The following is a 15,883-nucleotide window of genomic DNA, read 5'->3' as shown; positions in this document are numbered from 1 at the left end:
TACTATTTCCTCCACTAGTCTTTCTCCTCCTTTTCCCTTCTTTTCTCCTTCTGGGACATGCAGAACTTGTATATTTGTGCACTCAGTTCCTGGAGACCCAGATCATATTTTTCCGTTCTTTTCCCTGTATTTTCTTTTATGTGTTAGATTTCAGATTTCCAGTTCTCTTTTTCTCTAATCCTTTCTCCTTCCTCTTCAAATCTGTCACTGTAGGTTTTCATTGTGTGTTTTTTCTCATCTTTTCTACTCTCCCTTTCATTTCCGTAAGTTTCTGATTTGTTTTTTCAAACTTTGTATACTTTTTGTTCATTCAATGCCTTCTTTATATCCTCCCTCAACTCACTGATTTTTTAAGAGATTTTCCATGTCTATTCAAACATCCTGAATTAGTTCTTTCAACTCCTGTATCTCATTTGAATTGTTAGTTTGTTCCTTTGACTGAGCCATGTTTTCTTATTTTCCTAGTATGACTTGTTAATTTTTGCTGGCTTCTAGGCATTTGATTTCCGAAATTAGTTTATTCGGGAGGTTGTTTTCACTCTCTTAGCTAGGATTTTCTTGCTGGATGGTTTTGTTTTCTATCTGTTATTTGACATTCACTTCAACTTCTTCTAGACCACTAGTGTAGATTGTATTTAACAGATCAGAGATTTTCAGTTCTTGTTTTTCTGTTTCTTCCCCTACCTATATGGAGCCTTTTTTTTTTATTTTGAGGAGGGTCTCCTCAAATATTGTAGACCCCAGTCAGATTTTCTTGACCGGAATAGCCCACGTCTCACGAGGAAAGCATCCCTAGCATCAGTTTTCCTGAGGGTAATACCCAGCAGGTTGCCAGACTTTCCTAAGAAGCCTCTAGACTCTGTTTTTCCTATCTTGCCCAGCATGTGGCACTTGTCTGCCCATGACTTCCCACCAGCATAAAGTGATGTGGTGCCTTTAATTTTAGTATTCTCTCCCTGCTGGAGAAATGGTTGAGACAGAGGAGAAGTTGTAGGTTGGCATTTATTCCTTCTGTTTTCCAGTCCCTAGTGCCTGGATTTCTTGGCGAAGGGATTCCACTTGAGCTGGGTCCCACCTTTTTCTTGGGGAAGGTACAGCCTTTAAGAAATTAACTTATTTCACCTGACTAGTTACTGCGTTTCTCAGAGGAGCTCTGCTCTTGCCTGGGGCAGAGCTGGTGCCTGTGAAGACTTTCAGTTCTATCTAATGAGGTGTTAAGTAGTAGAAACAAAGCAGGAGTGGGGGGGTTAGAATCCTTTCAGAGCAGACCCCTGCTCCTTGGATTTGTCAATCAAGAATTTAAGTTGGTATATGGCTCTAGGTATCTTCAGGCTCTATGTGCCCCCGTCCTGTTTTATTTTTTTTAGGGTCCAGTCTTTTTCTAATATTTTGTGCTGTCTGACTCAAAAAGCTTCTGTTTTGTGTTTGTTTTTTCCTTTTTCTATCAGCCCCACCCCCTCTAGGATTATCTGTACTGAGGGCCTATTTTCAGTAGTCAGAATTTGTTCATTAATTCCACAGCTTGAGCTTGGTTGAGCTTGTAATGTGTGTTTTCTTTCCCTACAAGGAACCAGGCTGCTGTGCCCATGGGGGAGGGGCACCAGCCTCAGTGGCTTGGAGGACTTACAGTTCTTTGTGGGGTCTCAGCCAGTCCAGCTTGTCCAGACTGATGTACGGTGTGTGTCTGGTTACTGATGTAGCCCTAGCAGTTGTTCTGTACTGTTCCTGGCTATTTACTAGCTGCTCTGGAGGACGAACTAAATTCCATACCTCACTAAGCCATCTTGCCCCCTCTCTTGCCTCTTAGGTCTAGTATTTTTTTTATTATTATTATTTGTTGCTGGCCATTGTGAATTTTGTTGTTGTTGAGTTTATTATTTTTAAAGTATGCTGGAATTTGTTCTGGTGGGCATTTATATGTGAATTAATTTTATGTTTTTAAAACTTTAAAAATAACTTTTTAAGTATGGGTCTAGAGAAACCTTTTCTCTAATAATAGTGTAGCCCCACTGCTATGATGTAATTTTATGGGAGTCTCTTGAATTTTAGAAATTAAATGAGGTGTCTCCAATCAGGCTGGTGCACCCTTGAAATGATTCCTGGCTCAGGCTTGTATGAGCTCTGGGAATTGACTTGGGGCTCCTAGGTATCTGTTCTTTTTCTGAAAGATGTTTTTCTCCAACTTCATTGATTGGAAGCATGCAAACTGGTCTTCAGTCAGTGACTCAAGGAGACCTCTATGTAGATTTCCATAGCTCTTCCTCTGTATATAATCCCTCCTCTTTAATATTTGGCCCATCACATTCTAGTACCTTGGCCTGTGTGAACCCTAATCTCCTGTCTCCTTAACTCAGTGAAACATTTAGTTGCTGTTAGGGTTCCCTACCTTGTCCTACCATATTGAAAGTGGCTCCAGCCAATAAGCTGGTACAATTTTGGTCTCACCTTATTAGACTCTCTCATCTCAGAGATGACATCCAGGACTTCCTGTTGGCCAATGTGTGCAAATAATTAAAATAATATTTTATATATTTTTCTCCAGTTTTCTGGTTATTTACAATAGAATGATAAGTTGTGAGTTTATTTCTTCTTCATGGCCAGAAGTGGAAGTAAGTACATCCACTTTTTAAAACCATTGTTTAGAGATCTCTTTTGTGTACACTAATTTTCTTTTGAAGTAATATGTGAGCTTCAGTAGGGCAAGTATTTTTGTTCATTTAGTTCACTGCTGTATTTCTGTCACTTAGAATAGTGCTTTGGTACATAGTTGCCTTTCCATAAGTATTTGTTGAATGTTATAAGGTTAGTAAGGTTGTAGCCTCCAGATATTGGCTTTATGATAAATAATAGTAGGCCTCTCCATTTATCATCATTAGTAAAACATTGACCAGTTGGAATCCCAGCATTTTGAAGTAGAACCCATAGTATTCTGGAATAAGTGAGAAATAGTCCATAAACTGAAAAACACTCTCTGACAATCAAGAAAAGCAACATATCCATCAGAAAATTAATGTAGCTGAGGAATGCCAATAAATTGGAGATTATGACTAGTCAGTTTGTTTCATGGAAGAAAAGAAGCACTTTGACTTGCTGGCAATATATAAATGGCTTTTTCTTTTTACATGTTTGAAGGGGAAGTATTGAAAGACAGGTGAAAGAAGAAAAGTACAGAAATAAAGAAGGAAATATGAGATGAATAGTAGTAGCACTGATTAGAAAATAAGAGTCTCCTAGCGACAGAAATAATGAGATCAGCAGAGAGTGTGCTAGTTATTAGAAGTTGTAGTAATGATAATGTTCTAGTTTGCTTGCTGCCAGAATGCAATATACCAGAAACAGAATGGCATTTAAAAAGGGGAATTTAATAAGTTGCTAGTTTACAATTCTAAGGCTGAGAAAATGTCCCAATTACAACAAGTCTATAGTAATGTTCAATCAAAGGCATCTAGAGAAAGATACCTTGGTTCAAGAAGGCCAATGAGTTTCTGGGTCAAGATGGCGGCTTAACAACGTGCGCGTTTTAGTTCGTCCTCCAGAACAATTACTAAATAACCAGAAACAGTACAGAACAACTCCTGGGGCCACATCAGTGACCAGACACACAACGTACCCCAGTCTGGATCAGCTGGACCTGCTGCGAGCACCCCCCAGAACTGTGAGTTTCCAAAGCTGTGGCGGCCAGCACCCCTCCCCCACAGGCCACTTCCCAGAGAGGAAAGGAAAGGACTTTACCAGCAGCAGGGACTGGGCACAATCAAACGCCAATTGTGGAACTAATTAACAAATTCTGACTACTAAAAATAGGCCCCCAGCTTAGGTGAACCTGATCAAAGCGGAGGTTGCTCATTTTTGCCCCAGGTGCCAAGGGGGGCAGGACTGACAGAAAAAGGGGGGAAAAAAAGGGAAACAGAGGTTTTTGTGGCTGTGTATTTACAAAGGCTTGACTGCCTCTGGATACAGCATCAGGACTTTTCAGGCTGCAACTGCCCCAGGCATAGGCAGAAGTGAGCTCTTTTGAGGGCTTGTCTGGAGCCTGTGCCTTCCCCAGGGGAGGGGTGAAGCCCAACTCAGGTGGAATCCCTCCATCAAGGAATTCAGACCCCAGGGCTTGGTAATTTGAAGCGATTAAAAACAGCCTACAACCTCTCCTCTATCTCCACCACGCCCCCAGCAGGGAGAGTCTGCCAAGTTAAAGGTACGGCATCATCTTATGCTGGTGGGACCTGCAGTCAGACAAGCGCCACACACGGGGCAGGATAAGAAAAACAGAGTCCAGAGACTTCACAGGAAAGTCTTTCAACCTGCTGGGTCTCACCCTCAGGGAAAACCAACGCAGGTGACTCTTTCCTCCTGATAGGAGGCCAGTTTGGTCTGGGAAAATCTGGCTGGGGTCTATAATATCTAAGTAGACCCTCCTAAGTGTGTGGAGGGGAAGGCACCACACAAGCAGGGCAAGAAACAAGAAAACAAGAACTGAAAAATTCTCTTCTGTTAAACAAAACTTAAGCTAAAGGTCCAGATAAAGCTGAACGGAATGTCAAAGAACAGATAGACAACAAATTCATCCAGCAAGAAAACCCTAGATAAAAGAAGTGAAAGCAATCTCCTGAATAAACTGATTAAGGTAATTAAATGCCTAGACGCCAGCAAAAAATAACAAATCACACTAGGAAAATTGAAGATACGGCCCAGTCAAAGGAACAAACCAACAATTCAAATGACATACAGGAGCTGACACAATTAATTCAGAATGTACGAACAGACATGGGAAACCTCATCAAAAACCAAATCAATGAATTGAGGGAGGATATGAAGAAGGCAAGGAAAGAACAAAAAGAAGAAACTGAAAGTCTGAAAAACCAAATCACAGAACTTATGGGAATGAAAGACACAGTAGAAGAAATGGAAAAAACAATGGAAACCTACAATGGTAGATTTCGAGAGACAGAACATAGGATTTCAAAACTGGAGGATGGAACATCTGAAATCCGACAAGAAACAGAAACTATACGGAAAAAAATGGAAAAATATGAGCAGGGACTCAGGGAATTGAAAGACAATATGAAGCACACGAATATACGTGTTGTGGGTGTCCCAGAAGGAGAAGAGAAGGGAAAAGGAGGAGAAAAACTAATGGAGGAAATTATCACTGAAAATTTCCCAACTCTTATGAAAGACTTAAAATCACAGATCCAAGAAGTGTAGCGTACCCCAAAGAGAATAGATCCAAATAGACATACTCCAAGACATTTAATAATCAGAATGTCAGAGGTCAAAGAAAAAAGAGAGGATCTTGAAAGCAGCAAGAGATAAGCAATCCATCACATACAAGGGAAGCCCAATAAGACTATGCGCAGATCTCTCAGCGGAAACCATGTAGGCAAGAAGACAGTGGGATATATTTAAATTATTAAAAGAGAAAAACTGCCAACCAAGAATTCTATATCCAGCAAAATTGTCCTTCAAAAATGAGGGAGAAATTAAAACATTTTCAGACAAAAAATCACTGAATTTGTGACCAAGAGACCAGCTCTGCAAGAAATTCTAAAGGGAACACTAGACAGAAGAGAGAGGTGTGGAGAATAGTGTAGAAAGGAAAACTATGAGTGAAGGAAAATTAGATATGACATATAAAATCCAGAAGGCAAAATAGTAGAAGAAAGTACTACCCATGCAGTAATAACACTGAATGTTAATGGATTAAACTCTTCAATCAAAAGACATAGTCTGGCAGAATGGATTAAAAAACAATACCCATCTATATGCTGTCTCTACTCAAAGGACACGAGGCCAAGGACACAAATGGACATTTACACACCAATGTTTATAGCAGCATTACGAACAATTACCAAGAGATGGAAACCGCCAAAATGTCCATCAACAGACAGTTAACTAAACAAACTGTGACATTTACGTAAGATGGAATATTATGCAGCTGTAAGACAGAATAAAGTTTTGAAGTATGTAACAACATGAATGGACCTTAAGGACATTATGCTGAGTGAGGTTAACTAAAAACAAAAGGAGAAATACTGTATGGTCTCACTGATATGAACTGACATTAGTGAATAAACTTGGAATATTTCCTTGGTAACAGAGACCATCAGGAGATAGAAATAGGGTGAGATATTGGGTAATTGGAGCTGAAGGGATACAGATAGTGCAACGGGACTGAATATAAAAACTCAGAAATGGACAGCACAATACTACCTAACTGTAATATAATTATGTTAAAACACTGAATGATGCTGCATGTGAGAATGATAGAGGGAGCAGGGCTGGGGACATAAATGAAATCAGAAAGAAAGATAGATGGTAAAGATCAAGATGGTATAATCTAGGAATGCCTAGAGTGTATAATAATAGTGAAATGTACAATGTACAGATTTTAAAAATGTTTTTGCATGAGGAAGAACAAAGGAATGTCATTATTGCAGGGTGCTGAAAATAGATGATAATTAATACTTTAAAATATCACCTTATGTGTGAGACTAAAGCAAAAAAATGTTTATTTGTTACAAAATTTTTATGTTGACTAGAGCATTTCTTAATATAACTCATGTAGATAGTTTGATTGAATGTCATAAGTACTTGGAATCTCAGGGAGGACATGAGATTTTGTTGGTTTGTCCAGAGTGATGCCCCGATGAATCCCAGAGTGATTTGATCAGTGACTGGAAAAGTATTTGCAAGCCCCCTTCGGGGAATGGTGAGAGTGGGGAGAAATTCAACTTCCCCAAGTTGAATTCTTGATACTCTCACAAGCAGTGTGGACAACCAAAGCTATAGGCTGAGCCCCCAGTCTTGGGGTTTGTTCATATGAAACTTAACCCCACAAAGGATAGGTCAAGTCTACTTAAAATTTAGACCTGAGTCACCCCCAAGAGAGCCTCTTTTGTTGCTCAGATGTGGCCTCTCTCTCCAGCCAACACAACAAGCAGTCTCACCACCCTCCCCCTCTCTGCATGGGACATGACTCCCAGGGGTGTGGACCTTCCTGGCATTGTGGGACAGAGATCCTGGAAGGAGCTGAGACTCAGCATCAAGGGACTGAGAAAAACCCTAGAATGAGTTGAGAATTAACATCAAGGGATTGAGAGAACCTTCTGGACCAAAGGGGAAAGAGTGTAATGAGACTAAATGTCAATGGCTGAGAGATTCCAAACAGAGTTGAGAGGTTATCCTGGAGGTTATTCTTATGCATTAAGTAGATATCACGTTGTTGTTCAAAATGTAGCGGAGAGGCTGGACGGAACTGCCTAAAAATGTAGACCTGTGTTCCAGTAGCCATGTTTCTTGATGATGATTGAACAATGATATAGCTTTCACAGTGAGACTCTGTGAATGTGAAAACCTTGTGTCTGATGCTCCTTTTAGCTACTATATCAACAGAAGAGTAGAACATATGGAATAAAAATAAATAATAGGGGGAACAAATGTTAAAATAAATTTAGTTTGAAATGCTAGTGGTAAATGAAAGCGAGGGGTAAGGGGTATGGTATGTATAATGTTTTTTTTTCTCTGTTATTGTTTTATTTCTTTTTCTGTTTTCTTTTTATTTCTTTTTCTAAATCGATGCAGATGTTCTAAGAAATGATGAATATGCAACTATGTGATGATATTAAGAATTACTGATTGTATATGTAGAATGGAATGGTATCTTAATGTTTTGTTTGTTAATTTTTTTTAATTAATAAAAAAAGTTAAAAAAAAAAAAAAAGAAAAGAAGGCCAATGAAGTTCATGGATTCTCTCTCAATTGTGAAGGCACATGGTGAGCAAGGCATCATCTGCTAGCTTTTTCTCCTGGCTTCCTGTTTCATGAAGCTCCCCAGGAGGCATTTTCCTTCTTCATCTCCATAGGTCGCTGGCTCGTGGGCTCTCTGCTTCTCATGGCTATGTCGTTCTTCTCTGGCTCTCTCTGAATCTCTCATTCTCCAAAATGTTTCCTCTTTTATAGGATTCCAGGAACTAATCAAGACCCACCCAAATGGGTGGAGACATGTTGTCACCTAATCCAGCTCAACAACCACTCTTGATTAAATCACATCTCCAGGGAGATGATCTAATTACAGTTTCGAGCATACCGTATAGAATAGAGATTATTGTGTCTTTACAAAATGGGATTTAGATTAAAACATGGCTTTTCTAGGGGACATACATCCTTTCGAACCAGCTCAGATAATATGTTGTAGATTCTCTGGCCCCAAAGAACAGAGCCAATGACCACCTAGAAGGAGAAACATTAGGAATACAGTGAATTTATGGGAAATGGCTACATGCCATATATCTTTATTACCACCTCTAAATACTACCAGGGATTCTGTAATCTTGAGGGCATAGTGCATCTCTACTTGCTTCACGTGTTTGTGTGTTCTCATTCAATCATTTACATTTTGCCTCTTTAAAGCACTCCTGAAAGCTCATTTACTTTTGGGTGGAGTGGGTTGTGGGACGTGTTTATAATTGAGCAATGGCATAGTCAAATAACTGCCTCTAATAATCCTCAGTAATATTTAAAGACATCATTGACTTTTTAACAGTTAGATTCCAGAGGAGAAAATGGAACTAAGGAAGGACTCACTATTTATGTCTTTCAAACCTGCATCTACAGACTACATAAAAAAATTCTTAATGACCTGAAGTCATTCAAATCAAATTTATGATTAACTTTAGTTATTGGAATAGCGCTAATTTTCCTTCCTTCATTCCTTCTTTTCCCCCTCCTTTCCTTACTTTCTTTTTCTCTTTTTTTCCTTTTTCTTTTACATTTTACAATTATTTCTATCCCAAAATTGGAATTTTAAAAAGTGGAAAGGACCCTAGACTTTTTAGATTTCTGATACAAAGGAAAATTCTTGATATATCCAGAAAACTGAGTGATTCACAAGAACTTATTCCCATTTTGTTACATAATTTCAAAAGTACCTTATCTACCATGTTCCTTAATTGTTACCTTTATTTTATCTCAGTCTTCATCCTCTTTAGTATTCTTTAGATCCAAAATTGAACTTTGTTTGTGAGTAAATCCTTTAACTATTGAAATAGTTTTTATTCTTGAAGTTTTATCCAGAACACTTTGCTTTTATATCTATTAGCAGAAAGTATAAAAGATCAAAGTCAACAAACTGTGTACAAACAGTATGAAAGAGAAAGACAAAGACTTGCTGCTGGAATAGAAGAACTGCGTACTAAACTTATGCAAATAGAAACTGAGAATTCTGAATTGAAGGTTAACATGGCCCGCAGAACTAGTCAGTTTCAGCTGATTCAAGAGGAGCTGCTAGAAAAAGCTTCAAACTCTAGCAAACTGGAAAGCGAAGTAAGTTTGGAATTAGTTATCTATATATATCTACTAAATTTTAGACAGCAAAATATGTATCATTCCAGAATTTTGAAAAAATTAAATAAGTCCAGATTTATACATTATTTAAAAAATAAGTGGTACTACATAAGGCATACATTCTTTTAAATATGTATTTAGAAAGCTTTGGATTTTAACCTATGTTGAAATTACAATACTCTCTTGGCTAACAGATCTCAGATTTGGTGGCATTAGTACTGCGCAGTATCCTATTATTTCTTCTGCAGGATAAATTAATATAGCTAATACATATTTATAAGTAAATAATTTAGAATATGTAGTTGGAAGAAAAGGGGTGGTAATAGAATTTTAGTAATATTAAGGATGGAGTAGTACTCAAATTTTATCTAACATCAGAATCACCTGGGAAACCTATTAAACATGTAAATCTGAGTCTCATTCCAGCAATTCAGTAGACGTGGAGTATGGTTCAAGAATCTGCCTTTTTAAACAGCTGTATATGAATCGGATGCAAATAGTATATGAATTACATTCTGAATAGAGAATAATGCATGTTTTGTGATTATCTGATCTTCATTTCCACTGAGAACAGGATAATGATTTTTTATTAGATAAAGATGAATCAGGACCCATGTGTATATGTTGTATTCAGACTTCAAACCAGAGGTCTAGAATCTATGGGGGCACTTTTTGAATGTCTGATTTTTTATTTTAATGTCTGTAGCCAAGGGGCGGGCTATGGTGGCTCAGCAGGCAGAGTTCTCACCTGCCGTACTGTAGACCAGGGTTTGATTCCTGGTGCCTGCCCATGCAGAATAATAGTAATAATAAATAAATAAAATCTATACCCAAGATTAATGAAAAGACCTTTGAGATAGGAACTCACGTGAATAGTAGAAAAGGAGATTTAGTCATTTTGTAGTTACAGCCATAAGCTTAGAAAATTGTCAACTACTGAGATTAATAGCTGTTGTGGGTTGTTTTTTTTAATTACAAAAATAGCACTGTCTTGTTGAATAAAATCAATTGTTGCTAATTTTACCACCCAGAAATTACTGCTGTTAACATTTTATTATTCTAATTTCAGTCTTTAACCCTTTCTTTTTAAAAATGGGAGAGAGTGCAAACCTATTTGGGGATAGAGGTCTGAATTAAATTATTTACATAATACATGGATGGAAGAATGTCTCTGGTCTTCCTCTCACTATATGCTTTTCTTCAAAATTGTCACTTATTTTTTAAAGGATTTAGAATTATGTGGACCAAAAGTTATTCATTTTGCAGCCCAAATGTTTACTACCATAAATTTACCCACTTTTAGACACAATGTATATTTCAACTTTGAAAAGAGGACCTGGTATTTGATTTTTTTAAAATAACATTTATTTCAATTTTTTTCAGATGACAAAGAAATGTTCTCAGCTTTTAACTCTAGAGAAACAGCTGGAAGAAAAAATTGTTGCTTATTCCTCTGTTGCAGCAAAAAATACAGAACTAGAACAAGAACTTATGGTAAAATTTACCCTTTTCACTGCACATTTACTGTCACATTATTATTGAAAACTTGCTTTTTTTTTAGTATCATTATTAAAAATATACCAAAATGTGAACGTATAAATTCTGCTAAACTCTTCTGATCTTTCATTTTCTGTTTCTATATTTTTAAGTTAATAGGTTTGTATATAAAGTTGTTATATAGGTTTTCTCATTTTTAACCCGGTAGAATTGAGGGAAATAATAGCAGTTTTTAAATTTGTTTTTCAGTGTTTTCATTTCTTAAAATAATCTAGTCTATTTTTGATAAAATGCTTTTTCCCATTTTTTGTGTACCTTATAAATATTTAAATATTTTTAAAAGTTTGAAATATTAACTCCTATGATTCTTTAAAGAATAGAGCAAGGTAAATTTATTTTGCATTTCTAATGTAATTTTATTTTAAAATGTTTCCCACTTGTATTCCTTAAAGTGATTCTGTATTTCTAGGAAAAGAATGAAAAGATTAAAAGTCTAGAAACCAATATCAATACAGAGCATGAGAAAATTTGTTTAGCCTTTGAAAAAGCAAAGAAATTTCATCTTGAACAGCATAAAGAAATGGAAAAGCAGATTGAAAAAGTAAGATTAATTAAAGTTTTTACAAAGTATGGATAATGAATATGAATACTTAAAAATGTCAAAAAGAACCTTAAAAATTACCAGCCTAAAAATTTATATTTTGGATAGCAGATTACCTAATTTAATTTGTATGGTCAGTTTAGATGAACAGCGTCAGTACTTGCAATCTTGAATAGTGCATGAGATTTTGCTGGTTCGTATAGGTTAGTGTGATGCCCCTATATATCCCAGAGTAATTTGGGCAGAGAATAAAAAAGTATTTGCAGAGTCCCCTTGGAGGACTGTGGAGAAATGAGGAAATATTCAGTTTCCCATTTGGAGAATTTCTGATATTCTCGCAAGCAGTGGGGGCAACCAGATTAGTAGGCTGAGCCCTCGATCTTGGGGTTCACCTCTATGAAATTTATTCCTGCAAAGAATAAGCTAAGCCTACTTAAAATTAGGCTTAAGAGTCACTCCCAGGGACCTCTTTGTTGCTCAGATGTGGCCTCTCTCTCTCTAAGCCATGTCAGCAGGTGAACTCACTACCCTTGCCCCCACCTGGGACCTGACTCCCAGGGGAGAAAATCTCCCTGGTAACGTAGACAGAACTCTCAGGATAAGCCTAGACCTGGCATAATGAGATTGAGAAAGCCTTCTTGACCAAAGGGTAAAAGAGAGAAATGAGACAAAATAAAGTTTCAGTGACTGAGAGATTTCAAACAAAGTCAAGAGGTTATCCTGGAAGTTATTTTTTTATGCATTATATGAGATACCTTTTTTTAGTTTATGGTATATTGGAGTGGCTAGAGGAAAGTACCTGAACCATTGAGCTGTGTTCCAGTAGCCTTGATTCTTGAAGACACTTGTGTAACGATACAGCTTTTACAACGTGACTGGGTGATTGTGAAAACCTTGTGTCTTATGCTTTTTTTATCCAGGTTATGAACAGATGAGTGAAAAATACGAATAAAAAAATAAATAATAGGGGGATAAGGGGTAAAATAAATTGGGTAGATGGAAATACTTGTGAGAGGGAGGGATAAGGGGTATGGGATTTATGTGTTTTTTTCATTTTTGTTTCTTTTTCTGGAATGATGCAAATGCTCTAATAAATGACCATGGTAATGAATACACAACTATGATAATATTGTGAACCATTGATTGTATACTATGCATGATCTGTATGTGTGCAAGAATTTGTCAATAAAAATGCTTTTGAAAACATTACCTTTATTTTATAAAGTACACCTGCCATTTCAGATTTAACCATTATTTTTTACATTATCAAAGTGAGATTGATTCTGTAGACACTATTTCACTGTTGATATCAGTCACCTGAAGGTTGGTTGAGAGGGATAAAAAAAGAATAGAAGCGCTCTTAACCTTGGGTTAAAAGTAGAGTGGGGAAAAAAAATGAAGAAGATGTGAGATTAAAAGCTCAAGACTTACAAAAAATAGATCATTAGGTTGGGCTTCTAGCAGAATGGAATTGAAAAAAGGAAAGTCAGTGAAAATGAATATAAAGCAAAAATTACTGTGAGCAACAGAGAGAAAAAATACAGGAAATAAAAATCAAACAGAGGGTCAGAGAACTCTGTGCAATAATTTCAAAAGGTCTGACATTCATGTTATTAAGAGTCCTGGGAGGAGAGGAAGAGGACATTGGTGAAGAAGATATTTGATGGAATAATGAGTGAAAACTTCACTACTTTGGCCAAAGAAATAAATTTACACATTCAAGAGGATTGAAGAGGATAAACACAAAACCGTTCTGAGTCACATCGAAATCCTTGATCAAATCCAAAACCCAAAAAATATTGAAAGCAGGCAGAAAAGGGGAACCTGTGGCATAAAAGGGAACAAACATTGGAATTATTGCAGATTTCTCATCAAAATCCATGGAAACAAGAAGACAGAAAATTTTTTTTGTGTGCTGAAAGAGGAAAACTATTGACTTAGAATTCTATATTCAGCAAAGATTATTCTTTAGGAATGAAGATGAAATAAAGACATTAATAGATGAAGGAAAACTTAGAGAATTCATCCCAGTAGACGTTTTCTAAAAGAAATTCTAAAAGAAGTTCTTCCAGTAAAAAGCTAATAATACCAAAGGGAAACTTGGAACTTCAGAAATGAAAGAAGAACAACTGAAATAGTATTTAGGTAAATGCAATGATTTATTTTTAGATGTTTATAATATCTATGACAGTTGAAAGCAAAAAGTACATTGTTTGGTGAGGTTTACAGTGTATGTTAGTATAATACATGTGACAACTACAATATAAAGGAGGAAGGGTGAAGGGACCTATATGCTTAAAAGGTTTCTGCATTTCACTTCAAGTGATAAAATTTTAAGTCTAAGTAGGCAATGAATAATTAAATTATGTAAATTATGATTTTTAAAGCAACCACTAAAAAAACTATACATAGTAATAAAAAAGCCAATAGATGAATTGAAATAGAATTATGAAAATATTAAAATAATCTAAAGGAAGACTAGAAAAGAGAAATAGGGGTGAAAAACAGAAGGCAGAGAAAACTAATAAAATGGTGTGCTTAATTCCAGTCATTTGAAAAATTACTTTAAATGTAAAATAAGCACATCAAATAAGACTGATTGTAGGACTGAATAAAAAAGTTTTTTAAATAAACAAGCCTCAAATATATACTGTCTTGAAGTAAGCTATTTTAAATACAGTTATATACATAGTTTAAATATAAAAGGATGGCAGAAGGTGTACCATGTGAACACTAATCAAAAGAAAGCTGAAGTGGCTATATAAATATCAGACAAAATAGACTGAAAGCAAAGAAAATTACTGGTGATAGAGGGACATTATTACATAATGATAAAAGGCTCAATTCGCCAAGAAAACTTCATCCTAAAATTATATGTCCCTAACAACAGAGTTTCAAAATAAATGAAGCAAAAATGAAGAAGCCTGAAAGGTGAAAAAGATTAATTCAAAAGTATAGCTTATATATAGTGATTTAAATATTTCTCTTCCTGGTAATCGGTAGAAAATGTAGACAGAAGATCAGCAAGAATATAGACTGTACCTACACCTTCAGCCAACTTAACCTCATTGATACTTATAGAAGACTAGACTCAACAACTGAAGAATATACATTGTTTTCAATTGCACTTGGAACAGTCACTATATCCTAGGTCATAAAATAGTCTATATTGATCTGTCAAATGGCCTCTCATGTTTGATATGTCAGATTCCATGAAAATCCATGGTTATGATCTCCTGTAATCTTATTTGCTCTTGAAACTACAATGTATTGATGTTTTAGAAAATTTCTGAAAGTTATTTAGTCTTTTAAATGTTTTTTCTGTTGAAATTAATCTGCATGCTTTTTATTATTATTGTTTCTTCCTTCTTTTTTTAATAGAAGCCAGAATTTTCTTTCCAGTTCTTAATGAAAAGTTTAACTTCCAAATGCTGCTTTTTCTGCACTGTTTTAAGTTGATTAAAAAACCTCTTATGTCTAATCTATTTGATTATTTTCACTTAATGTTTATTTATTTTTCAGATTTCCTTGGTTTTGATATTTTCTAGTTAGCCCTGTTGGTGCCACAGTCCTATTATATGTATGTATGTGTGTAATATATATGTCTATATACATATATTATTTCATATATATTTATATAGAGATAATATACTGCCATATACATTGCATGCACATACCCGTAGTAATTTCTTTAAATATATTGTCTTCACAAAATCTTTTGCAAGTTTGATAACACCAAATATTGATAGTTGTGAGAAGTGAGAATTCTAATATATTGCTAGTGAAAGTATAAATTAATATACTTCAAAGAGAAATACCTAGTGAAATTGGAAATCTGCATATCTTACAATCTAGAAGTCTACTTCTAGGTGTTCTACTCAAAAGAAGCTCTTATACATGTACATGAAGAGACCTGTACAAAGGGTGTTAATGCAACATTTGTTGTAATAATGAAAAAGCAGAAACTAACTATCTCTGAGTATAAGAGTAGACAAACGTAGTTTATCCTTACAATGGGATATTGCACTTCTACTAAAGCAAATGAATTAGAGCCAAATATATAAACAAGGATAAATCTCTAAAAGAACATTGACTGAAAAAACAAGTTGCCAAAATTTGCAGAAGGACTGATATTTAAGTAAATTTTCAAAACATTACGTTATGTATTGTTCATGGATAGACATATGTAGTAAAATCACACAAAAAAAAACATGTATAAGAATGAAATAAACACCAGAGAACAATACAGACCAATTTTAGCCACAGTTAAGTGAGGGAAGAAGAGAGGAGATGAGCATGTGATTTCATTTCTTCTCTAAAAGGAGGAAAGCTGAAGGAAATTTGGAAAAATGCAAAAACCTATGTAATTTCAGTGGTATGTTCACATGTGTGTACTATATTATTTTGTGTGTGTTTAAAATGTTTCAAAATTTAAAAGAATAT

General features: G+C 35.6%; 1 protein-coding gene and 1 pseudogene across 10 annotated transcripts in view; one reads left to right on the top strand and one right to left on the bottom strand.

Moving 5' to 3' along the window:
• The window catches only part of LOC143650921 (THAP domain-containing protein 5 pseudogene), a 30,650-nt pseudogene extending 21,711 nt beyond the window's left edge, over positions 1-8,939 (bottom strand).
• The window catches only part of CCDC18 (coiled-coil domain containing 18), a 193,855-nt gene that overhangs the window by 113,706 nt on the left and 64,266 nt on the right, over positions 1-15,883 (top strand). For 9 of the 10 annotated variants that reach the window (XM_077120251.1, XM_077120247.1, XM_077120249.1 and 6 more), the window contains 3 exons: positions 9,098-9,321; positions 10,726-10,836; positions 11,309-11,440. In XM_077120251.1, the coding sequence (XP_076976366.1) occupies positions 9,098-9,321; positions 10,726-10,836; positions 11,309-11,440 (467 nt within the window). The remainder of the gene's footprint in view (positions 1-9,097; positions 9,322-10,725; positions 10,837-11,308; positions 11,441-15,883) is intronic. The other variant, XM_077120245.1, reaches the window with a different exon arrangement.

Source organism: Tamandua tetradactyla, chromosome 11 (assembly GCF_023851605.1).
Source record: "Tamandua tetradactyla isolate mTamTet1 chromosome 11, mTamTet1.pri, whole genome shotgun sequence".
NCBI lineage: Eukaryota > Metazoa > Chordata > Mammalia > Pilosa > Myrmecophagidae > Tamandua > Tamandua tetradactyla.
The sequence above is the reverse complement of the archived record's forward strand: the minus strand, read 5'-3'. Positions and strand labels throughout refer to the sequence as shown.